The 24,570-nt window shown below is 40.4% G+C and overlaps 4 protein-coding genes across 8 annotated transcripts in view; 2 read left to right on the top strand and 2 right to left on the bottom strand.

Annotated features, from left to right (window-relative positions):
• fam171a1 (family with sequence similarity 171 member A1) overlaps positions 1-6,399 on the bottom strand; it is a 59,852-nt gene extending 53,453 nt beyond the window's left edge. For all 3 annotated transcript variants that reach the window (XM_086311820.1, XM_086311818.1, XM_086311817.1), the window contains exon 1: positions 6,096-6,399. The gene's annotated coding sequence lies outside the window, so the exon portion shown is untranslated. The remainder of the gene's footprint in view (positions 1-6,095) is intronic.
• Positions 1,612-6,079, top strand: LOC147319310 (SPRY domain-containing SOCS box protein 1). The gene is made up of 3 exons (XM_086311823.1): positions 1,612-2,068; positions 3,686-4,477; positions 4,574-6,079. The coding sequence occupies exons 2-3, from the start codon at positions 3,730-3,732 to the stop codon at positions 4,702-4,704; spliced, it is 879 nt and encodes a 292-aa protein (XP_086167949.1). The 5' UTR covers positions 1,612-2,068; positions 3,686-3,729; the 3' UTR covers positions 4,705-6,079.
• Positions 6,250-21,413, top strand: msh5 (mutS homolog 5). 2 transcript variants are annotated; one of them, XM_086311821.1, is made up of 26 exons: positions 6,250-6,466; positions 7,095-7,199; positions 7,309-7,432; positions 7,589-7,669; positions 9,787-9,840; positions 9,940-10,061; positions 10,161-10,270; positions 10,566-10,601; positions 11,525-11,607; positions 11,683-11,728; positions 12,205-12,343; positions 12,451-12,513; positions 12,600-12,728; positions 12,817-12,889; positions 12,972-13,081; positions 14,630-14,710; positions 14,817-14,904; positions 15,021-15,088; positions 17,211-17,329; positions 17,442-17,568; positions 17,977-18,126; positions 18,370-18,444; positions 20,292-20,438; positions 20,641-20,778; positions 20,853-20,926; positions 21,003-21,413. In XM_086311821.1, exons 2-26 carry the CDS (start codon positions 7,107-7,109, stop codon positions 21,121-21,123), a joined length of 2,451 nt encoding a protein of 816 aa, XP_086167947.1. In that variant the 5' UTR covers positions 6,250-6,466; positions 7,095-7,106; the 3' UTR covers positions 21,124-21,413. The 2 variants fall into 2 exon arrangements, with proteins under 2 accessions (XP_086167947.1, XP_086167948.1); XM_086311822.1 differs by lacking the exons at positions 6,250-6,466; positions 7,095-7,199 and having other exon boundaries at positions 7,320-7,432; positions 7,589-7,599.
• Positions 21,228-24,153, bottom strand: LOC147319312 (protein Bouncer-like). Of its 2 annotated transcripts, XM_086311831.1 has the most exons (4): positions 23,948-24,153; positions 21,873-22,040; positions 21,599-21,764; positions 21,228-21,513 (listed from the first exon to the last, which is right to left on the bottom strand). In XM_086311831.1, the coding sequence occupies exons 1-4, from the start codon at positions 24,000-24,002 to the stop codon at positions 21,429-21,431; spliced, it is 474 nt and encodes a 157-aa protein (XP_086167957.1). In that variant the 5' UTR covers positions 24,003-24,153; the 3' UTR covers positions 21,228-21,428. The 2 variants fall into 2 exon arrangements, with proteins under 2 accessions (XP_086167957.1, XP_086167956.1); XM_086311830.1 differs by having other exon boundaries at positions 21,228-21,764.
• Between the last annotated feature and the right edge of the window lie 417 nt (positions 24,154-24,570).

The raw sequence follows: 24,570 nt of genomic DNA on the forward strand, positions 1-24,570 counted from the left end.
ACAGCTGTGTTGGGGGACAGCTGTGTTGCTGTTCAGTGTGTTCAGTTTTTCTTCCCCTGTGTCTCATTGTGTCTGATTACTTCCAGCTGTGATCCCTCCTGTTTCCCATCCTCTAATTGTCTTCTGTGTATTTATGTCCTCTGTCGTCCTCTGCTTGTTGTTGTGTTGTCCCACATCGCTGTGTTTCCTCTGTGCTTCTCGGATTCCTTGTAATTCCTAGTTTCCAGTTTTAGGTTTTTGTTTCCTTGTATTTAGTGTTTGAATTTTACAGCAAATAAAATCTTTTCTTTATCCCTCTGTGTTATGAGTCCTGGGTTTGGGTCCTACTCCTGCCTACCACACAGCGCTACCTTGACAAAAAGGGAGCTTTTCCTTCCTGCCATCACAAAGTGCGTGCTGGTAGGGTGTTGTTTGATTGTTGAGGTTTTCTCCAGAATACTGAACGGCCTTTACCTTACAATATAAAGCACCTTGAAGCGACTGTTGTGATTTGGCACTATATAAATAAGAGAGAATTGAATTACTGTGTTAATATGGTCTGCAGGGTTTTAGGGTTATAAATACATCAGGGAGTTGCATTCAGAGATTCACAGCTAGGATCATATTTCTAAAGGTCTTAGGAAGGCCAACAAATGGGAGCATGTGAATACTTCATTCATTATTATTTCAATTTGCTGGAATAATGGTCACTTTCTTGCAGCAAATTTTATATTATTAATCTCTAAATCTCTAAATCTCTAATTTGACAAAAAAAAAAAATTCATAAAACAAGTATTAAAAACATCAGTAACACAAAATTTTATTGGTGGTGATCCAAAGACGCTAAACTGAAAGACCGACAAAGGGGATGAGCAGGCTTTATTTCATAATTAAGCTGAGATCTTTGATATGAGTTTTCTGAGATTTTCTGTTCCTCTGTTGTGGTGAGTGCGGTGTACTTTACTGTGGTCTGCTGGGGGAGCAGCGTCAGAGCTGATAGACCCAACAGACTGAATAAACTGATCAGGAAAGTCGGCTCTGTGATCGGCTGATCACTCAACAAACCGTTATCGATCACGGATAATCACAGATACATCTTTCACATTTTTCACATGTAGTAACTTGTGGTATCAAATATCACAACAGCCTGAGAGCAACACATCTGTCCATGGAGGTATCAACTGTTCTCACATGTTAACAATTTATTTTAACCCTACACCCTTATTTATTTAGTTCTCTCTGTTTGGACTGAATAGAGTCCCACGTATCCACATAATTCACATCCACATAACCACACAACTCATTCTTACACACGGACACACACACCAACTTTAATTAAATATGAAACATGTAGTATTGCATTGTATTCTAATGAGTTACATAATATTCTGCTAATTTAAGTTTAAGTACTGTAGCTAATCTAACTGCTGTAACAGAGGAGTTTCATAGCCCTGTGATAAATAAATATTCTATCTTAGTGTCAGAAGTGTTGTCTCTAAACGCAGTATATATCTATAATCTGTTGTCTGTGGACGCAGATATATCAGTATATATCTTTATTTGCTCGAAGCTTCTGTCCAAAGTGCGCTCTAGTGCGTCACATGTCTGTAAGACAGCACAGAGGGCTTCAGGACCCACAGTCCCCTGATGCGCCTGCGCTCTGTCAAACGATGAGCCGCTTCGGGTTTTATTTTATTTTTCTCTTCTTGTTGATTAAATGTCCGAGTCTGATTCTCTTCCTATGTTTCGCCATTTATGTTTACATCCACTACCGGACGCGATAAAAAAAAAAAAAAAAAAAGAAGTGGAGGGAGAAATAAAGACGGAAAGTGATGAGGGCTGCAGATAAACAACAAACAGCGTCATGGCTCTCTCGTCCTTGTCATTGCGTGACAGGACTGTGCTGTTCCCGTTCCGGAGGTCGAGTCGAGAAGCATCACCAAAACACCGGAGCGGTTACGTTACCGAGCGGCGATAAGACGCAGGAGATGCTTGATAAGAGCCTCATATAAGCTCAGATAGGGAACCAGGCGGAGGGTTTGTGAAGGAAATCTCCTCATGAGCACCAGAGAAGGAGCCACACCAGCGGGTAAGGCTGATAGAAGTCCCTGTCTACACTGTTTGCTTAGCTCGATGGAGACTTTCTGTCTTTTTTTTTTTTTTTTTTAAACTACTGTATTCTTCTAGTTCACTTTATTCTGCTCCACCTTAACAGGTGACGTTAAATAAATACACGGGAGTAGGTCTGGCTTTATTGGGAGGATATCATGAAGAGGTCTGAGGATCCTTCCCCCAAAAGTTTGTGCATCTAACACCCGATCTCCTCAATTCTGGTGAATTTTATTATAGAGCATTTGTATCATGTTCGGAGAAGTACCCTTCTTAACCTTTAACAAATCTGTATTTATTTATAAAACTATTTGTTTCCTTTATATTTCATGTAGTTAACAAAAAAAATTTCAACAATTTTTATGCTAACCCCCCCCCCCCCCTTTTCTTTTTAGCTTAATTGGCCACCCTTGTCTGTTCCTTAACATTGTATTTGTTTCATTATTGCTAAAAATATGCTTTAAGCTATTTAAACGTGTTTAAATACGATATTTAAATATAAAAACTGTAACTGTCATAAATAATTATCAAATAATTTTCAACAAAAAATCCAAGTGTATAATGTTGAAATAGAGCTTCCTAGTATCCCCTGCTACACCAATGTTCCAATTCCTGTAAAAACTATACAAAGTTGCCAGGAAAGTAGATTAAGACAGAGAAATCCATGATAGAAGCACTAAATTTTTTCTAACACATATATGCATCGCTGTTGTAAGATAAACTTAGGCAATCTTCTCAGCTGTGTAACTGAAACTCAGGATTAGTTAGCAAAAATATTGCTAAAAACCAAACAACACTATCCAGGGGCTCAGAACTTTGTTCATTTTCTGGAATATATATTCTCATATCAAACCACCTCCTCCTTTTATCCTGCTGCAAACTGAGAACACTGTGTGCCTGAGATAATTACTTTTACCACATATTTCATGGTTTTTAAATTAAATAGACCCACCGTTGACGGAGGCATTTCTCACTGAGTAATGTTATGAGTTCTAAATATACGACACCTTTGCACTTAGTCCTATACTCAAGGACTGTACTTAAGGACACATTTGAACTATTTGTATATTTTCATGCCAAACTGCTTTGGACTTCTGCTCCTCTGTCCATTTATCTGGCAGCTTTATTTTCGCAGTTGACATTTTCAACAACAGAGAAATGTTCGCCTTTCTTGGGTCATCCTGTACTTGTCAAGTCTTTGGTTCTGCCTGTTTTAGATGTCATTTTTGTTCGCTTGTGATGTTTATGTGGACTGACTTTTTGCTTTGCCTTGCCTTTTGGACTTTGTTTCATGGACTAAGGCTCATTGTTTGTTTAATCCTGCCTGCCTTCTGAGTCTGAATGAGGATTTTTAACCTCCACACTGTGAATGCTCCAGACCAGCAAACTGAAAACCTTTTGCTTTTATAGAAGTGCTCATGCTTGCTGATGATCAGTTAATTAAGTACATTTGATGAGCAGGACCTGGCTGCTACTTACACTCTTAATTTCTATGGAAGCATTAAGCGTCCAATTCGTTTTTCAAACTTTCTTTCTCTAATGACTGCATATCTAAGGTTTAATAAGTCGCATTTTGTTTTTTTGTTGTTCTCCATAGTTCTCCTCTGACAACACATAGGAGTGACCCTGCCGTTTGCACTGATGGGTCTGAGTCTGTCACGTTGGTTTTGCAGCAGGACAGCCGACAGGCCTCCCTTTTCGTCATCAGCATTCCTCCCACTGGCCGTCCCAACCTCCTCTCGCCTTGCAGTTACGCTGAACTCCCCTCCAGTTTCCCCAGGAGACAGTCGTTCACACTGGAGCACAGTCCACCGTTCTCTTCACTTCCTGCTGTCCCCCTGCAAACAGGAAGCGACCCGCTCACCCGCTGAGCTTAGCAGCGATGGCGTGAGGGCGGAGATAGGAGTGAAGAGTGGACTTCATGTCTGGGAGGTGGTGTGGAGGCCCGAACACAGAGGGACTCATGCCGTCGTGGGCATTTCGAGGCAGGACTGTCCCCTGCAGTCTTCAGGGTACAATGTGCTGGTGGGGGCAGATTCACAGTCCTGGGGATGGGAGCTCAAAACCAATCAGCTCTGGCATGGTGGGCAAACTCTGAAGCTTTACCCAGAAAATGGGAGTAAGAGGTGTCACTCTGAGATGGCAGCTGATTCAAAGTCACAGTCCTCCTCTTCATCAAGTGCAAAGATGGCACAAACACCTCTCCTCATTCCTGAGCGTGTCCTGCTGGTTCTGGATGCCGATGCCGGGACTCTGGGTTTTGTTGTCAATGGCAGCTTCCTTGGCGTAGCTTTTAAGGACCTCCCTCGAGATGTGGAGCTGTTCCCAACAGTGAGCAGTGTGAGAGGAGGAGCCTGCATTCGACTGCGCTACATGAATGGTTCTACACGTGAGTGCCTCATTTATTTATTTGTCTTTGTACGCAGAAATATTAAGATAAAACACAGCCTTATACTAAACTATGTTGTTTCTGGCTTGTTCTCAGGAGATCCTCCATCCCTCATGGCTTTATGCGGACTGTCGATTCGTCAGAATTTAGGACAGAAAAGGTTAAAACATATGGACAAATTGCCTCTACCCCCTTTTCTCCAGCGCTGCCTGGCTTCCAGTCATTAATCTTCCACGCAAACTGACAAGATGGATATTTTTATCAATTACTGCAGTTTACCAAGGATCCATTCCCTTTTCTATGAAATACTGACGTAAATTCTGTAAATCTTACATTATATGCACTAGTATAATTATTTTTTATCTTATTTATTACAAATGTGTATGTTTATAAATGTTTTGTAATATTTTTAAAAGAAATTTGGGGGATTTAGAGGCAGTTCTGTGTGGTACAGGTCTGGTTTCTTCTTTTGTGTATCTAATAAATGAGCTGTTTCAAGTGATTTTTATTCTTTTCCTGTCCTTTCACAAACCACAATGTTTGGTTTTGACAATAAAGCTCAGATCCAATAAGGAATATAAAATTATTTGTATGGAAATACTGATGTAATGTTTTCAACCAGCATAAGAAGCCAAGTACAGTGGCAGGATAGATATATACTTACATTTGTTTATGTGACTGAAAGCCTGTCTCATATACAGGTGTACTCATATTATTCCTGTATACTGTAACATGCCCATACTTCCACACATTTGTTTGTAGTTGTAATTTAGGTTATTTTGTGACATTAGCAATAATACACCCTCTTTAATTCTAAGGTTTTATCAATCAGGACATACCAGATTCTAATATTATTTAAATACGACCTTAAAAACAACAGCACATAAGATTTTATAACATGTCATTACGTAACAAAAACTAGACCACAATGCAGAAGCAGTGTATGAAAAACTAAGCACAGCCCACGATTCAGTTGCTTATAAAACCACCTTTAGCAGCAATAACTTGAAGTAATGGTTTTCTATATTACTTCATCAGTCTCTCGCATCATTCTGGAGGAATGTGGGAACTTACAGCGTTGCATCACAGCTCAGCTCCCCTAAGGTCCCAGCACAGAATTTGAATCAGGTTTCTAATTGTGCTGTCATAAACATTACCATTTAACATGCGGAGGCATGTAGAGTTTGAAAGGTAGCTCTTGGGTTTTTTGATCTGATCTTGGGGTTAATTTCCTGGGAAATCAAGTCCTGTGAAGATTGGCAACTACTTTCAGTGTTTTCCATTTGTGAATTATCTTCCTCACTATAGAATAATGGAGTTTAGATTGTTTGGAAATGACTTTATAAACCGCCCCACATTGATAGGCAGCACCAGTTGCTTCTTTAAGATGATTGCTGATGTTTTTCCTCCTTGATATTGTGTTAACACACACTGTAACGCTGGATGCCAACAAACTGTCAAAAGTTAAGCTTTTATAGAGGTTCTCACACTTACTGATGATCAGTTAATCAGTCACCTGGCTGCTTTGTACTTATTTTTTCACACACTTCTTTATTTTGCCTTCGTTTTTGTTGAATAAATAATCACACAGTGTGATGTGTTGTGTGTTGTTGCTCACCTGCTAAGAACCAGATGCTCCCTCTGCAGGTGGCAGACAAATTACTTGAAGTTTGCTAATCCTGCTGATCGATGCTTGCATGCAGGACATGTTTAAATCCTTCATACAGGCACCTCCTCTCCATCGACGTAATCCACAAAAAAGTCGTGTTTGGAGTCCTACCAGGAGTGGATGCAGTAATCCCATCAGCTGTACACTCCAACCATCAACCACCCCACACCTATGCTACATAGAGGACAGATAGCTAGACAGACAAACAAAAAGGTTTCATATGTTGAAAGAGCTTTCTGAACTGATTAATTGTACAGAACTAATAGCGAGAGAGATGTGGTTGTTATGGCAACCGGGAAGGCACCTTTGAGCACTTGAAGGTGAGTTTGTGGAAAACAAGCACTGTTAAAAGTTGTTAAAGTTATTTTATCAGCCTCATTTCTGTTATAAGCTGGACTCTATCAGTTATATAAAAGATTTATTGACGTGGCAGTACTCTAAAACAGACATTTAATTCTATAGCCGGTTTCTAAATAAAAATATAAATAAGTTATAGTTAACTTAAACGAGCTAGCTTACATCGTTAGCCCAACAAGCTAACTGGAGCTACAATAATTTCAATTATTATCATAATAATGTCTGTAATATCAATTCCATGTTTTGTTTTTATCTTTAAAGGACCCCATAGCGAGTTTCAAAAAGGTATTTTTGTCTGACTTGCAGTTTAGTTGTTTTAGGAAGCCATGGTTTTCTTTAAGCATCAGTAGTAGTAAGCTATTTAAAGTGAAAAAGCTCTAAAACCCACATTATACTCCCTGCTCAGCACTAAAGTACAAGGCAGACAGCCTTGGACAGCCTGTTAATGAGAGTGACTCATTTAGCAGTTAAATGGCTCCATATTTCCCTAAGGAGGCAGAAAAGACAGAGAAGAACATAAAACATAAAATACAATGAATATTGGATTTATCGGGTGACTCCAAATTACTTTAATCTGACTTGTCCTTGTAGAATTAATTATTCATGGCAGCAGCTCTTGATAACCTTAGAGGAGGAGGTGTGGTTTTTGGACCTTCTGGCAGTTTTGAAGAAGAAGATGAGGAGGACTCTCCTGCAGTAAGCTCTGATTTTCACATTCACCAGCAGCACTCATTTAATGTTATATGGGAGTTATATGAGAGTTTGAGGGCAGTCAAACTTACACGTTTGCATGTCTGTTTTCCAGGTTTTACTGAGTGTTTTGGTCCAGCATGGGCAGGTGGGCCTCTGCTTCTATGACAGTCAGGACTCATCTTTACACTACATGCCGGACACGCCCGACAACCAAGAGCTCCACCTACTGGTCAGAGGTAAGCAATGCACCTGTATGAGGCAGGTATTGTAGAATCGATACACTTATCTCCACACAATGGTAAATTGTAAAACCCTCAGGGAGACTTACAGTATGTGTTAAAAAAAAAAAAACACTTGCGTTGCCATAAACTCTCTTTTTCTCTGTTTTACAGTCATTCAGGAGGTTAGTCCCCATGTAATTATCACCAGTGCAAAGCAGGAGCGCTCCATGACTCTCTTTTTGCAACAGTTAGGTGAGCTTTGGGAGATGATACTTATCTTACCACGAAAGAGGGAAAACAGAAAGACCTTTTAGACAGTTTCTTTTAAGACGTGGTGTGGTACATGTGGTCTGGGTCAGAGGAATGAGGTTGAGGTATGTCTGACACTGAAACCAGCCCGTGTGGTAAGTCAGTGGTGCAGTTTTTAAACATCCTGATCCCGGGGTGCCTGTGGCTCTACCAGTTGGAAGGTCGTGGTTTGATCCCTGGCTCCTCCAGTATGTATGTCGAAGTATCTTTGGGCAAGACACCGAACCCATTACAATGTGAGTGTTGTGAGGTTTGCACTAAGAAAATACTTTGAGTGCTCAAATAAAGTTCATCCATCCATCTATCTTCTTCCACTTTATCCGGGCCCGGGTCGCAGGGGCAGCAGCTTAAGCAGAGAAACCCAGACCTCCCTCTCCCCAGCCACCTCCTCTAGCTTATCCGGGGGAACACCAAGGCGTTCCCAGGCCAGCCGAGAGATATAATCTCCAGCGTGTCCTGGGTCTGCCCCGGGGCCTCCTCCCGGTGGGACATGCCTGGAACACCTCACCCAGGAGGCGCCCAGGGGGCATCCTTGTCAGATGTCCGAACCACCTCAGCTGGCTCCTTTTGATGTGGAAGAGCAGTGGCTCTACTCTGAGCTGAACTTCTCACCCTATCTCTAAGGGAGAGGCCAGCCACCCTTCGGAGGAAGCTAATTTCCGCCGCTTGTATCCGCGATCTTGTTCTTTCGGTCACTACCCACAGCTCGTGGCCATAGGTGAGGGTAGGGACGTAGATCGACCGGTAAATTGAGAGCTTTGCTTTTACATTCAGCTCTCTCTACACCACGACGGACCGGTGCAGCGTCTGCATCACTGCGGCCGCAGCACCAATCCGTCTGTCGATCTCCGGCTCCCTTCTCCCATCACTCGCGAACAAGACCCCGAGATACTTGAACTCATCCCCGACCCAGAGTGGGCACTCCTCCCTTTTCCGGCTGAGAACCATGGCCTCAGATTTGGAGGTGCTGATCTTCATTCCCGATGCTTCACACTCGGCTGCGAACCGTTCCAGTGCGAGCTGGAGGCCATCACGAGCTGGAGGCCATCACCCAGTGAAGCCAACAGAACCACATCATCCGCGAAAAGCAGAGATGAGATTCTGAGGCCACCGAAGTGAAAGCCCTCCGCCACTTGGCTGCGCCTAGAAATCCTGTCCATAAAAATTCTGAACAGAATCGGTGACAAAGGGCAGCCCTGGCGGAGCCCATCACCCACCGGGAACAAGTCCGACTTATTGCCGGCAATGCGAACCAAGCTCTTGTAACGGTTGTATAGGGATCGAATGGCCTGTAGCAATGGGCTATGGGCCACAAATACAGTTAAAAAGTGCTATATAAGTGCCAGCCCTAACCAAAGTACCCCAAATGGCAAGCCAAACTTTCAAAGCACACTTGTATTCATATCTGTGATAAACAGCCTCTATGTCATCTTTTGAATATTCTGTCAGAGGAAGGTATTTTTAATAACATATTTTTACAGTCACAACCTAACCAGACAGCTATTTTACATCCTTCTGTGGTTTACTCCACAGAAGACTGGATCCCCATCCCCAACAAATGTTATCCTGCTCTCTATAAGCCAGACCCTTTGAAGTGTAGTCGCACTGACGAAATTGCTTCTCAAAAACAGGTCATCGTGGTAAACAGAACAAAACCCAAAAATGTTTTCAGCAACCCAGATTTTCATTACTTATTATTCTTGATAAACAGGAAGTATTCATCTATTTTCTGCTTGCAAAAATATAAACAAAACCAAGTGATTGGATTGACTCAGATCTAACAGCAAAAGCTGTCTAAAGTGAACCTTTTGATTAAATGACACCACTGCTCGCCCTAGTGGTGAGTTTATCAAACAAAACTGCAAAAGTTTACTTCATTACCTTCACAGTTCTAATAACAAAGACTGGTTGACATAAAATTCCAAGTGACAACATTTTTGAACTACTGATTAGTGTAATGTTTTATGTATAACAGCCACACCTCCCAGGTCAGCGCGACACTTACTGTGTTCACTAAAGTGACAACTTTTTTTTCTAAACTACTCTCTGTTGCTTCTCAGGTTCAAACCCACATTACAGACCAGAGGTGGTCACGTATCCATATGTCGACTTTGGTAAACACATTCTTGCAATACTCTCTTCCTCAATCCTTTAGAAGAAATCTAGCATGAAATTGCACAGTTTTCCGGCTTCATTTTGTATCAATGTTGAAGGTCTGGAGGTCAGTAAGCAAAGGTTGCTCTCTGCCAATCTGCCTTTCCTCCCCGCCTGCATTTCTGAGAGAGACAAACTGTCCTACCTCTCCTCCTGTATCTCCTTTGACTCGTCCCTGATGGTGAGCCAGCTGTCTACATTCAACATTATCCTATCCATCAGTCATGGTTCTGCAGGAGATGATCATTTTCTCGTGTGTGTGTGTACATCTGTGGGATAGCTGAGGGCAGTGGGTGCCCTGCTGAAATGTCTGGACAGGAGGAGAGTGGGAGTGGAGTTGGAAGACAGCAGTGTTGGAGTACCCATCCTGCAGTTTCATGCCTACACACTGTGAGACTTGCATAAATGTAGCACTCACACACACACACACACACACACACACACAGAGAACTGTGATTACACATTATAATGAGAACCCTGAAACCATTTTTTCAGCAAAGTGTGAAATTTCATTGGCCTGTTTTTAGTCGGTCAGACGTGCTGCACAAGTATGAATTTGTCCAACTGTGTTTTAATAGCACAAGTGCATCTCCTTCCTGCCCATCTAGCAAACCAGACCAGCCTAATGCCATTCAGAAGTATTCATGAATAAAAAATGTTGCTTCTCTTTTCATTCTCATTGTAGTAAAGGAATGGTGTACATTGACCGAGACACATACAGGTAAGTGTATAAACTGTCTTTGTCCTACATAGGCCCCTAAAAGCTAATACTGATCTCCTACAATTTTCATAAATTGTTCCTTGTAGAACAACTGAGCCTACCAAGCAACTGTTCAATTCAGTTGAAATCAGGTTTATTTTATTTGTTTAGGAAACTTTTAGGAGTTTCTTTTGCTTTTTCTGTTCTGTTCTTTATCTGTTCTGACATTGTTTTACAGTTTTTGAAATTTCAGTTTTGTGTTGTGACTGTTTATCTTTTGTTGTTACTTTTGTTGTTTTTAATATACTTTATCAAAATTTAGAAAAATATGGAAACTCATCAAGGGTTTTATTAAGAGAGGACAAACACAGGACACAGAAGCAAATGTCAAAAACTAAAGCATAAAGAATGAAAAACAAAGCACAATAGGACTATACACTCAATGAGTTCACCTAATGAGTTCACTGTACTCACGGCCTCCAAAGTCTCTATATCTCAATCCAGTAGCCTTTGGGATGTAATGAAAATAAATAATCACATCATGTATAGCTGACAAATTTCCAGAAACTATGTGAGGCTGTCATGTCAACATGGACCAAAATTGCTAAGGAATGTTTTTAGCACTTTTTAAAATCTATGCCACAAAGAATTAGGGTAGATTTGAAGGGAAAACTAAAGCTAATGAAGTAGCTGGTGAAACTAATATACACAAAAGGCTGATTGTACAATGGTGCACAGGAAGAGTAGTCAATCACAATGAAGCACAAAAACAAAATAAGTAAGGAAGTGGAAAACAAGGTAGAAAAATGTGCAAACACACAGACTAGACAAAGGGAGGCAACAGTGGGGACGCTCCTTCTTGGAAATACAAGAAGGAATAGCAGTAAAATAAAAGTTCACCAACAACACTACAAGAAAACGGGACAATGACAGGTTTGTTCCAGTGTTCTGCAGATCTTCAAATCAGAACTCCACCCATCAGTCTACAAGCTGCATTCAGGAGAAAAGGAGGGACTCAGTCTCTATGGTATGTATAGTAGTTAGTGCATTATCACTCTTTCTTATCCAGTTGTGTTTACCGAGTATTGTGTGTGTGTCACAGGGATCCTGAACCGCTGCAAGTGCAAGTTTGGCTCCAAACTGCTACGGTAAGAAAGTACAATTACACAATAAGTTATTGATCAGCAGCAAATTCCGTCTTTTAATAATATAAAGGTAGTTTTGGCTTGCAACATAATAAGCAAAATAAAATGTCCTAGCAGCAAATAAAAAGATGATTTAATTAGCAAATAAATGTGTGAAAAAAATCCTACACAGTTACAAACACTATCATAGCAACAAAAAACAAACAGTCGAGTTTCTTTCATGTATTTCCACAAACAAACCGTAGTGCTGAAGTTCTGCAAGATATGGAATTTGAGTTTGTATAAAGCAGATTTTATTTATAGTCAAGATGCACCGTTTGTTTTTTTTTTACTAGTATAATAATGCTGTATTTTTGTAGTATTTAATGTTGATGGTAAAACACCCCTATTTTCAGGTAATTTTGCATTTCATCAACAAACTGTGGTTTCTTGAGGGTTGCTTGTTTGTACTACTACTGTGGCATCCTGTCTTCTGTCAGTCAGTGGTTTCTGCAGCCTACTCAGGACCTGAAAGTGTTAAAAAGGAGGCAGGAAGTGATACGTTTCTTCACGTCTCCTCAGAACTCGGACTCCCTGAGAACCCTGCAGTCATCGCTACGCAACATCCGAAACATACCTGTAACAAGTCTACCGTTTCTCACTTAATTACACCATTACCTACAGATTCATCACCTAACCACTGATATGACAACTACCTAAATCCAGTTTTTGTCTGTTTGCTGTAGACTCTTCTAAGGCGGATGACTCTCTCTCTCACCAAAGTTAATGACTGGCAGAGCCTCTACAAGGTTGGAGCTGCAGGACAGTTTTACTAAGCACACCTTTTCCATGTGACAGGTTCTGTTAAATGTTCAACAAAGTGTGTGTTTGTCAGACGGTGTACAGTGCAGTCTGTATCAGGGACACAGCGCGTCACCTCCCTCAGTCCATTCAGCTGTTTCGTGATATCAGTGAAGGGTTCTCTGATGATCTCAACTATATCACCTCCCTCATCAGCAGAGTTGTGAGTTCCTCCATAAAATCACACCTATTGTTTTAATCACATTTGGCGCCTTTGTTAAGTGTTAATAGATTTCTGATGTGTGATGTAGGTGGATTTTGAAGCCAGCTTGGCAGACAACCGCTTCACAGTCAAACCGAATGTGGATCCTGCCATTGATGAGAGTAAGTGCCTGTTTTAGTTGTAAGCCCATGTGAACTTTGTATGACTGTTGACCTAAACCCATAATTACACTCCCTCTTCCAGAGAAGAGGAGGATGATGGGGCTCTCTGACTTCCTGACAGATGTTGCCAGAAGAGAACTTGAACACCTGGATGCTCGAATCCCATCCTGCTGTGTCATCTACATCCCTGTGGTCCGAGATTTAATTCTGGCACACACAATGCTTTCTCAATTTATTTATTTTTTTTACAAATTCATCTGTCATGCAGTATTTCAAAAAAGTATTTCCCCCTTCCTGACTTCTTATTTCAGATGATTAAACAATTTTTATTGTTAGACAAAGATAACCAGTAAATGCATAACACAATTTTAAAATGATGCTTTCATTTATTAAAGGAACAAACCTGCCAAGCTCTCCCATATGGAAAAGATATATATAAATCTTATAAAGTTTTTATCTGTCTTGTATGAAACTTGTATGAAAAGCATACAAGAGTGAAAACAGATATAAGATCCCTTGAAAAATTATATAATGAAACTTGTATGTTTTGTATACTTACTAAAAAAATATATGAAAGTAATGAGAAAGTTGCCACTTTCATGAGTAAATCATGTAAGCCTTATATGATTTATATATGATTTACTCATGAAAGTGGCCACTTTCATGAGTAAATCATATATATTTTTACTATTTCTTTTCCATATGGGCTGTGTGAAAAAGTAATTGCCCCCTAAATCTAATAACTGGTTGTGGCACCCTTGGCAGCAAGAACTGAATTCAAATGGTTGCATTAACTGACAGTGAGTCTTTCACATCACTGTGGGGTAATTTTGGCCAACTCTTCTTTGCTAAATTATGTTAATTCGGCCACACTGGAGGGTTTTCGAGCACGAACAACCTTTTTAACACCCAGGTTCTGAAGTAGCAAAGCACCATTACAATACCACCAACATGTTCGACTATTGGTACGATGTTTTCTTTTACTGAAATACTGCGTTAGTTTCAGTCTAAATGTAACGGGACTAAAAACTTCTAAAAAGTTTGCTTTTTTTCTCGTCAGTCCACAGAATATTTTTTCTCTGGTATCATCAAGATGTTTTCTGACAAATGTGAGCCATTTTCGCCCAGTCTCTTTCTTATTGTTCAATCATGAACTTTGACTTTAACTGAGGCAAGTGAGTACATGTTGTTCTGGGTTCTTTTGTGACATCCTGGAACAGTCGTGGATGTGCTCTTGAAGTAATTTTGGTAGGGCGGCCACTCCTGGGAAGGTTTAGCACTCTTAATTTGTGGTTAATGCCTCTCACTGGTTCACAGGAGTCCTAAAGCCTTAGAAATGGCTTTGTGACCCTTTCCAGAGAGATAGATGTCAATGACTTTGTTTCTCAGCTGTTTCTTTAGATTTTGGTGTGGTGTGTTGCTTTATGAGATCTTTCAGCCTACTTCACTTTGTCAAACACATTCTATTTTAATGATTTCTTTAGTCAGCAGGTCTAATGTTGTATTTAATGACATAAACTTTGTTTAATGTCAAAATTTGTCTGATGATCTGAAACGTAACTGTGAAAAATATGGAAAAAAAACCCTAAGAAATCAAGAAAGGGGCAGATGCTTTTTCACAGCACTGTATACTGCAGTATTTCTTTGATTTATTGATGATCAGATATTGAGGAAATTGTTACTCTGGACCACCATGCGTATATATCTCAGTACCTTTTATGTCTGAAACTCTCTGTACAGATTGGATTCCTGCTGTCTGTGCCTCGACTGCCTAGTATGGTAGAGAAAAAGGATTTTGAGATGGAGGGACTTGATTTTTTGGCATGTTCATGATCGTATCTAATGATTACATTGTTTACACATTTTTGTGATCATTATTCCATATATACAGTATATGTTTTTTTCTATATGTCTGTGTGTGGGCTAGTTTCTTTCAGACGACCGGCTCCACTACCGCAGCCAGAGAACCAGGGAGCTCAACGAGTTCCTCGGAGACTTGCACTGCGACATTAGAGGTCTTTTACTTTCACCCACAAAACAGTCACATCACAGGCGTGTTTCTGACATTTTTTTGAGAAAATAACTGCAATTCTCAAGATACTACCTTGATCACAAACCTTCTGTTTGTCAGACATGGAGATGGCAGTCATGGCACATTTGCAGAGCGCAGTCCTTGAAAGGAGCGATTCCCTCTGTAAGGTTCGTGTTCATCACTGTGTATGCAGATTCCAGGGTTTAACACATGACTCCCACTCTGTTTAAGCGATTGCTGGCATCAAAGTGATGTTTTTGATGTGTGTAGGTGGGTTTTGTTGTGATTTACTGTGTGCTTCCTCTGGTTGGATTGAGTTGTTTACTTTGATTATGAAACAGGCCCTGATCCCATTACAAGTTATTTTTTAACTGCTGTGATACTTGTCTATTGATGTATGAGTGCTGTACTATGTGACTGCAGCTGTTCTAAACAATATTATTTTTGAGGGAACAATGAGCATTAAGAACAAATGCATTTGTGGTCAAAATGTAACGCTAATAACTTTTAATCATATTACAACTTGAAAGATTTAAAATAAATAATTTAAAAGAAATACTGAGTTCAATAAAGAGGGGCAACACAGTCTGCTTCATTGTTGACCACTTGTGTTCAAAGTCATATATCGACTATACAGGGAGTGCAGAATTATTAGGCAAATGAGTATTTTATCCACATCATCCTCTTCATGCATGTTGTCTTACTCCAAGCTGTATAGGCTCGAAAGCCTACTACCAATTAAGCATATTAGGTGATGTGCATCTCTGTAATGAGAAGGGGTGTGGTCTAATGACATCAACACCCTATATCAGGTGCGCATAATTATTAGGCAACTTCCTTTCCTTTGGCAAAATGGGTCAAAAGAAGGACTTGACAGGCTCAGAAAAGTCAAAAATAGTGAGATATCTTGCAGAGGGATGCAGCAGTCTCAAAATTGCAAAGCTTCTGAAGCGTGATCATCGAACAATCAAGCGTTTCATTCAAAATAATCAACAGGGTCGCAAGAAGCGTGTGGAAAAACCAAGGCGCAAAATAACTGCCCATGAACTGAGAAAAGTCAAGCGTGCAGCTGCCAAGATGCCACTTGCCACCAGTTTGGCCATATTTCAGAGCTGCAACATCACTGGAGTGCCCAAAAGCACAAGGTGTGCAATACTCAGAGACATGGCCAAGGTAAGAAAGGCTGAAAGACGACCACCACTGAACAAGACACACAAGCTGAAACGTCAAGACTGGGCCAAGAAATATCTCAAGACTGGTTTTTCTAAGGTTTTATGGACTGATGAAATGAGAGTGAGTCTTGATGGGCCAGATGGATGGGCCCGTGGCTGGATTGGTAAAGGGCAGAGAGCTCCAGTCCGACTCAGACGCCAGCAAGGTGGAGGTGGAGTACTGGTTTGGGCTGGTATCATCAAAGATGAGCTTGTGGGGCCTTTTCGGGTTGAGGATGGAGTCAAGCTCAACTCCCAGTCCTACTGACAGTTTCTGGAAGACACCTTCTTCAAGCAGTGGTACAGGAAGAAGTCTGCATCCTTCAAGAAAAACATGATTTTCATGCAGGACAATGCTCCATCACACGTGTCCAAGTACTCCACAGCGTGGCTGGCAAGAAAGGGTATAAAAGAAGAAAAACTAATGACATGGCCTCCTTGTTCACCTGATCTGAACCCCATTGAGAACCTGTGGTCCATCATCAAATGTGAGATTTACAAGGAGGGAAAACAGTACACCTCTCTGAACAGTGTCTGGGAGGCTGTGGTTGCTGCTGCACGCAATGTTGATGGTGAACAGATCAAAACACTGACAGAATCCATGGATGGCAGGCTTTTGAGTGTCCTTGCAAAGAAAGGTGGCTATATTGGTCGCTGATTTGTTTTTGTTTTGTTTTTGAATGTCAGAAATGTATATTTGTGAATGTGGAGATGTTATATTGGTGTCACTGGTAAAAATAAATAATTGAAATGGGTATATATTTGTTTTTTGTTAGGTTGCCTAATAATTATGCACAGTAATAGTCACCTGCACGCACAGATATCCCCCTAAAATAGCTAAAACTAAAAACTACTTCCAAAAACATTCAGCTTTGATATTAATGAGTTTTTTGGGTTCATTGAGAACATGGTTGTTGTTCAATAATAAAATTATTCCTCAAAAATACAACTTGCCTAATAATTCTGCACTCCCTGTATCAACAGAGAAGACTGTAGGTAGGTAGGAAGGAAGGTCTGTTGGATTCTAATAGCTCTTCTGTTCAGGATATTAAAGGCGTTTAATCTGTACATTTTATAGGTTCTTGATCTCGCTGCTGAGCTGGACTGTTTAATGGCCATGAGCAGCGCCTCCCAGGAGTACAATTATACCTCGCCTAAGCTAGCCAGCAACAGGAAGATAACGATCACACAGGGCAGGTAAGCGCTGACACACAAAAGGAAAAATTGTTACTGCGGTACAAGAGTGTACTTTTTTGTATTTACTGTTTTTTTTTGTTTGTTTGTTTTGGGGGGGTTTGTTTTTGTCCAGGCACCCGCTGTTGGAGCTGTGCTCTCCTGTGTTTGTGGCCAACTCCTTCCACAGCTCTGAGTCGGAGGGCAGAGTCAAAATAATCACCGGACCCAACTCATCCGGAAAGAGCATCTACCTCAAACAGGTAGGGCTGTCATAAAAATGAATTGAACTGAACTGAATTTTATTTTATTCTTCTTTTGTGATCCCAAGTGACGAGCTTCTATGAGCCAAATAGTCAAGCAAGAAGTTTTAAAAACAATAATAAGAAGAAGAATTTTAAAAATGATGGCATTCAAGAGACAAAAAAATAATCAGCATTATTGCACATAATTTGCCTTTTTCTCTCAGCAGCTGCATTTGCACCTTAGAAAAGATCCCCAACATTTATCTATTTCCGTTCCACACTATTTTTACTTTAGTTATTTAATCAGGCATTGCTCCGAAATTTACAACCTCATCAGAAAAATATATTTAGATTTCCATAATAGCAAAGAGACAGCTCAGTTTTTGAAACTCAACGCTTAACCTGCTTTCTATTTTGATTTTGCAGGTGGGTCTGATTGTGTTCATGGCTCTGATTGGCTCAGACGTGCCTGCAAAGGAGGCAGAGATTGGTCTAGTGGACGGCATCTTTACGTGTATGCAGAGCAGAGAGTCCGTGTCTGTGGGCCTTAGCACCTTCATGATAGACCTCAACCAGGTATCTCACGCACACACAAAAACACAGAAATCTCATGATAACAAGCAGCTCCCACTGTGTATGTGTGTGTAGGTGTACAAATGAAATATATGAATTTTCATCACTGCTCTCTTCATGCTCCACTCCCACTCTCCACCTGTCAAATTTTTTTAAGCAACCACTGCCTGCAGCAATGACACACACACATATACACACACAAAAAATGCAAAGTGTAGTCTAATAGTTTGAATCTCTTTTCTCTAGATGGCACAGGCTCTTAACAGCAGTACTGGCAACTCGTTAGTCCTCATCGATGAATTCGGAAAAGGAACTAACACAGTAAGAACAGACTGTCCCAGCACTTTGTGAATTGAACACATATGCACGAGGGTAAAAGGGGAAACACTATGTCATTAATGTTACGCACCTGAAACCAGTCACAAGTTTAAAGCTGCAGCACAAACAGACTCTGGGTTCAGCCAAACATGTGTCACCTATTAGCAAGAAAATAGCAGCAGCTGTGTGGACCTACAAACTTAGAAGTGTTATTTTGCACCTTCTATGGGCAGTTTTGAAACTTTGGGGTATGTGCATACACACACACAAAGCATTTTAATCCATCTCTGTGTACCATGTTGTACTGAGAAGGGATGAGAAACTCCAGTTATGTTCATCTAGAGAGTAAACATAGGTGTCAGAGGCAGAAACCAACAGAAAGAACAAGAGCAAAATATCAGTGTAGGATAACTTCCATCTTAATCCAGTTAACATGTGTGTATAATTTTAAAAAAATTATTATTACAATGTGAAAACAATTTGATAATTTGAAGTATTAGTCACTGTAATGGACTAAATCTGCAGCTCCCCTCAATCCCCTCAGAGCTTTGTAATGAGCTTCAGTGGATCGTTTCACTGCTCTAATGCTGTCATTTCCAGTAAAAAAGCTCTTAAAACTTTGCTGCACACTAACTAATAAACACCACAGAGGGGCACTGGACAGTTACACACACAGAAATGTGAATTTAAAAAGAGGAAATGTTGAATATTATCCTGAATAAAGCTAATGTCACTATGAAACTGCTGGATGTGTCAGTTCTGGTTCTTTCTCTGGTTTGGCCAAAAACTATTCAAAAAATCAGAAAAAAGAAACTGAACTCTCACTCCTGATAACATGCATGCAAAGACCGGTTGATGCCTGACTTTCCCAGTGTACTTTTGTCTTTTTGCTGCACGTGGTTGGAAAAAGACAGATCTACATCTGCTGATCTTATCTGCTGCTGCTGTTGCTTTACTCCTTTGTAATTGTTTCAGGTATCCAAACATAGATATAAACATTCCTGGGTGCACCGATAAATACATTCCTGCAGATCTTTCAGCTGCACATCCATGATATGAATTTCCTATGGATGCACTGGAATCATAAAGAAATACATTCAAGTCATGGTTTTTCACTCTCCTATCTGCATTTAATTATTAGTTATTATTATTATTATTATTATTAATCTGTGGCTCTCTTGAACATTGTTAGCATGTTCAGGTAGACACTGGCATTTTAATGTCAGTTGGTATCAAGGAGCTCAAAGCGTGCCAGTAAATAATCCCCCATACAATTACACCTCCAGCAGCAGCCTGAACCACTGTTACAAGGCAGAATGGATTCATGCTTTTATGTTATTTATGCTTCTGACCTTACTTTCCGAATGCTGCAGGAGAAACCGAGACTCATCACACTAGAAAATATTTTCAAATTTTCTGTTGTCCAACTTCGGTGAGCCTGTGTGAATTGTAGCCTCGGTTTAATGTTAACATACAGGACAGCTATATGTTCATTTCTCTTTTTCAGACCATTTCAGACTAATCACCTTTCTTCCTCATTCTGATACTCAGTTTGAATTCAGCAGGTCTTCTTGACCATGTGTACATGTAATTGGCTGATTACATATTTGCATTAACAAGTAGATGAACAGGTGTACCTGTATGATATTTATTACTGTTGGATGATTAAAACCAGTAAAAAACATTAGCATTAGGTAAATTGACGTTTTTACACCTTTAACAATGAGCAAGGAGGGCATCTGGTGGGTGGACTTTTTTCATCCACAAATTTGAAACTGATGTCCCATTTTTTCCTAACAGAATCCCACTGTCACTAAAAATATTATTAAATCGTAGTTGTTGCTGTGCAGGTGGACGGACTGTCCTTGCTGACTGCATCGATCTCTTACTGGCTGAGGAAAGCCCTGCGGGATGTTCCTCATGTTCTGGTGGCTACTAACTTCCACAGTGTGGTGCAGCTGAGTTTGTTACCATCCTCGGCCCTGCTGTCTCTTCTGGTACTGAGAAACTTTGAGAGTGATTAAAAAAAACCTTCTGTAAAGTTTAAAAATGGTAAACTAAAGTGCTTCAGAAAAATGTTTAGAACGGAAACATCCAAATGGACGATTAAGTAATAAAATTTGTTTCACCTCATTTCACAAGTATGACTAATCATTTGGGTGTATGTGTGCGTCTGGTATGTGTGTTTGTGTGTGTTAGACCCTAGAGACAGCAGTGGACGGAGATGAGTTGGTGTTTTTGTACCAACTAAAGGAAGGGATCTGCCAGTCCAGCTATGCTGCCAACATTGCTACACTGGCGGGCCTGCCAACTTCCCTTGTACAGAGAGCAGTGGAGGTAAACACACACACACACACACGCACACATACAGAAATAGGCTGACAGACTGACTGATTTTTGTGTTTGTTAAGGTGTCTGAGCTGTACAGGGTAGGAAGGCCCATCAAACGGACTGAAAAAGCATCCTTGGAAGAAGAGACAAAGAGGTTTGCTAAACTTAAGCAGCACAAAGTGACACACAGTTAAAGCAGTGTGTGAAATGTTTCTGTTTGTGGGTAACAGATGCCAGTTTGTTGTGGAGAAGTTCCTTAGCTTGAACCTGGAGGACAAAGATTTGGATGTGCAGAGGTTCTTGAAGGAAGAGCTCCTGCCCTCTGCTGGAGATCTGCTAAACCGCAGCTGAATGCTTCTGGCTTTGCGGCAAACGCGCTTCTGTACCACGTGGTCAGTCTGTTCATTCATTCCTAAATATTTTGGGTTGGTGTTGGAAGAACGCCGGGGGAAAAATACATAATGACGCAACCTTTATTCCAAGAAACACTGAAACTTATGTTGTAGCAAAAAAGACAAAAAAACAAAACAAAAACAGCACAGTTTTATATGTTTAAGTACCATATTCACACTTCAAAAATATGAAATGTAACACCAAACAGCATTTCTATAATATATAATAAATGATCTTTTATGCTTTAATTATCCAATGTCTTCTTAGTCATTCATAAAAAAGTTCTGTAAATCTGGCGGTTTTTCTTCACCGTATGGTTGAAGTCCTTTCAGCATCACATCACACAGTCTGTAATAAATAATAAACAAGTTCACTTTATTATGATGACGCTGATTCTTCAGTAAACCAGGTGGTTAGAGCCACTGTGATATACATCAGTGCACAGATGGAAAGTTTGCTCGCTGAGTTGCAGTAGGGCGTGTCGCAACAGTGTTTGGTCATCACAAAGATGGTGTTGTTTGGAAAGATCTCGAAGGTCGTCTCCACCTCGCACTCCTCTGCCTGGGTACACCCCAGCATCTTTATATCCAAAGCATCAGCTGGGGAAACAGGGCAGTAGCATAGAGCCATGATCAGTGTGTATTTTATAGGCAATAACCTTCACATCATTTCTTGTATTCTTCGTATAATGTTTGGTAAACACACACCTGCCCTCCCCCGGCCTGTGTAGCAGCGCTCCCCGAGATTGCATTTGGTTTCAGTCGTGTAGCAGACATCCCAGAAGCCTAAATCACAGCGGAAGCACTCCAGACGCTCCTCCTCTGCTTCGAATGCCACTGACTCCATGAGCTGCTCTACCTGCTCCTTTTCCTCACCTGAGCCCAAAGAATAACACTGAATGCACAATGATTTTTACTGAATGTGCTGCTAAAGGAGATTCTTCTGAACAACTTAAAATGGAAATGGTCCATTATGGGGACAGCTGACAAAGATGAAGAGGATTTTTCCTGCATGTAAAATATTTTGGCCTCTCACCATTAAAAAATCATCAGAGCTTAACAATAAAAATATATACTTTTTTTAACATTTGGGTAAATGTTTTCAAGTGTAAACACATTTTAAACAACCAAAAATAACAGGAAAATGGAAAGACATTGATTACATGCCAAACAACCATTGTTAAGCATGAAGTTGTCGCCAAAGATCTATGAATGTGGCTGATACAGAAAATGCAGATTTCTTATCCTTTATTTAAATTTGCATAAGCAAATAAGCACCACTGGTAAATCTGGTAACCAGGACACTGAACATAATCAGGTAACAGTAAAGAGAGACTCAAATACAGGTAAGAACAGAAAAAATGAAGTTATAAACAGGCTAAAGTTAATAAAATACTTTGGGTTTCTCAGATTTTATGTAATAGCCTTTTTGGCACATTAATATTCAGGGTTGCTGGATGTGTGAAGTACTGCAGCACTGTTACAGGACATCAAGCCAAACTCATGGCCAGCAAACTGCTGAGCACTTGAGCATCTCAGAAATGCTTTGTTTATTCTGCAGCAGTCTGGAATTTGTTTCTTGAGTGCGTTATTCAGGGAGTGCTCCAAGTCATAGGGCAGCATCATGTTTGTATTAACCGCACAGATACTGGGATTAATGGAAAACTTCAGCAGGGAAACATAATGCAGGCAGGGGACAATACCTCAGTTATTCCTACTATTCCTCGAGCCCTCCGAATCATGTCACTAGTTTTAAAAGATTTTCTTAGTGTCCATAAAGCAAAACTGAAAATTGTTAATAAGCTTATCATCAGTGTCCTGTTTTATTCTAAAGATCACCTTTTAGGAGACAACAGAATATCATGATATAGGGAGCTTTGGCTGCCAAATGGCTGACTTTAGTGCTGCGATTAGCTGCTGTCGGCAAAAGGGACTAATCTCTTCCTCAGAGTAATCGGATGCATTTTGGTGAGACAATCCTTATCCCCTATCATCTTGTTAACCCAGTGCTAGCTCAGGTGAATGAGCAAAACAAAAGAGTACCGAGGTGGGGGGTCATTATGAGGAAGGGCCAGGCTTACTTTTTATAACCTAAGGTCCAAAGTCCACTCTTATTCAACAGTTTATGGGGTAAAGCCTGTCTAATACAGCGTAACACAGTCCTATAATAAGTTTTTCCTTAGTGCACATTATAATAGACTTTTTTTTTTTGAGGTTATGGTTTGACTTGAAGGTAATTTTGGAGGATTTTAACCAAACTCTCCTGTTGTTGCATTGTGCAGTGGGTCTCTTTAGGTCCCACCTGTCTGAACCTCTCTAAAACAGTTTTAACAAAGGTTGGTCACTATTTTATGAAGTAAAGTCCCAAACATTTGTATTTCTGTCTTGCCTTACACTGCAGCAGACTGAATACATTTCAGTTTTTCACCAGTTTGAAGCAGTCATCTTACACTATGGGAATCTGAGGCAGTTTGTGTGATGCTTTATCAGTTAATTTATTTAGCGATAAAATAATGTGCAGATTAATACTTTTTAGTTACAGACCAAATGTATCGCAGGTGATGTTAATCATGGAATTTAACAACTCAAACATTATTGATATGATATAAATAAATGCAGTCATTACAGCCAGTGAGAATCTGACAAGCTATCGGCCAAAAATGCAAATACTTTTCAGGGTCAGCTGTTGGACTCTTAAGTGAAATATAAAGAAAATGTCCTTAAAAAGCATTAGAACACTAAAAATAACACCTGCTATGAACTCGGGTACTCTGTCAGCTTACCTTGAGCAGGTGTGAGCATCATGATGGCAAAAACACACAATATGACGCCTTTCATTTTGAGCGTGATGCTTCCTCCACCAACTCCACCATGAGGACTGCTGAGGTGGCCGGAGGGTGGAGGGAAATTGGATTAGTAAGGAATGCACCTGTCACCTGCGTGACACCAATCACAGCTGCTAGAAGGGTGCTGACGATCAAACAAGTGACATTTCTGGAAATAACTGCAGAGATGTGCACTGAAACCTGCAGTTTTTCAAGAGAAGATACAGCATCAGTGTCAAAAATATAACCAAGAGGGTGACACGTGCCTTTGTTTCTAATTAGCAAACTACTTCAAAGGTTAAGATTCCTCCACATGGGTGCAAACCGTGTTTCTGACTTATAACAAAGATTTGTGAGCTGAGCTGAACCCGCCTTTCTGTTTTGACAGCTTTTTACTTTTGAAGTTCCTCAGTAACGGAAATCATTTCACCAACACAGAAACGGTGATCAGAGCTTCTCTCGCATGTTAAGGAGTAGAGAAATTGAATGAACCTGAGTCAGCGCAGGGTTAAGCAGCTTATAGCCACCCGTCCGTCTGCTCAGATATGTATCAATGCGCACACACACACACTGGCCTCTCA

Source organism: Aulonocara sp. 'chitande type north' Nkhata Bay, linkage group LG11 (assembly GCF_057382095.1).
Source record: "Aulonocara sp. 'chitande type north' Nkhata Bay isolate Kocher_YH1m ecotype deep benthic linkage group LG11, A_spYH_male_GT1.1, whole genome shotgun sequence".
Lineage (NCBI taxonomy): Eukaryota > Metazoa > Chordata > Actinopteri > Cichliformes > Cichlidae > Aulonocara > Aulonocara sp. 'chitande type north' Nkhata Bay.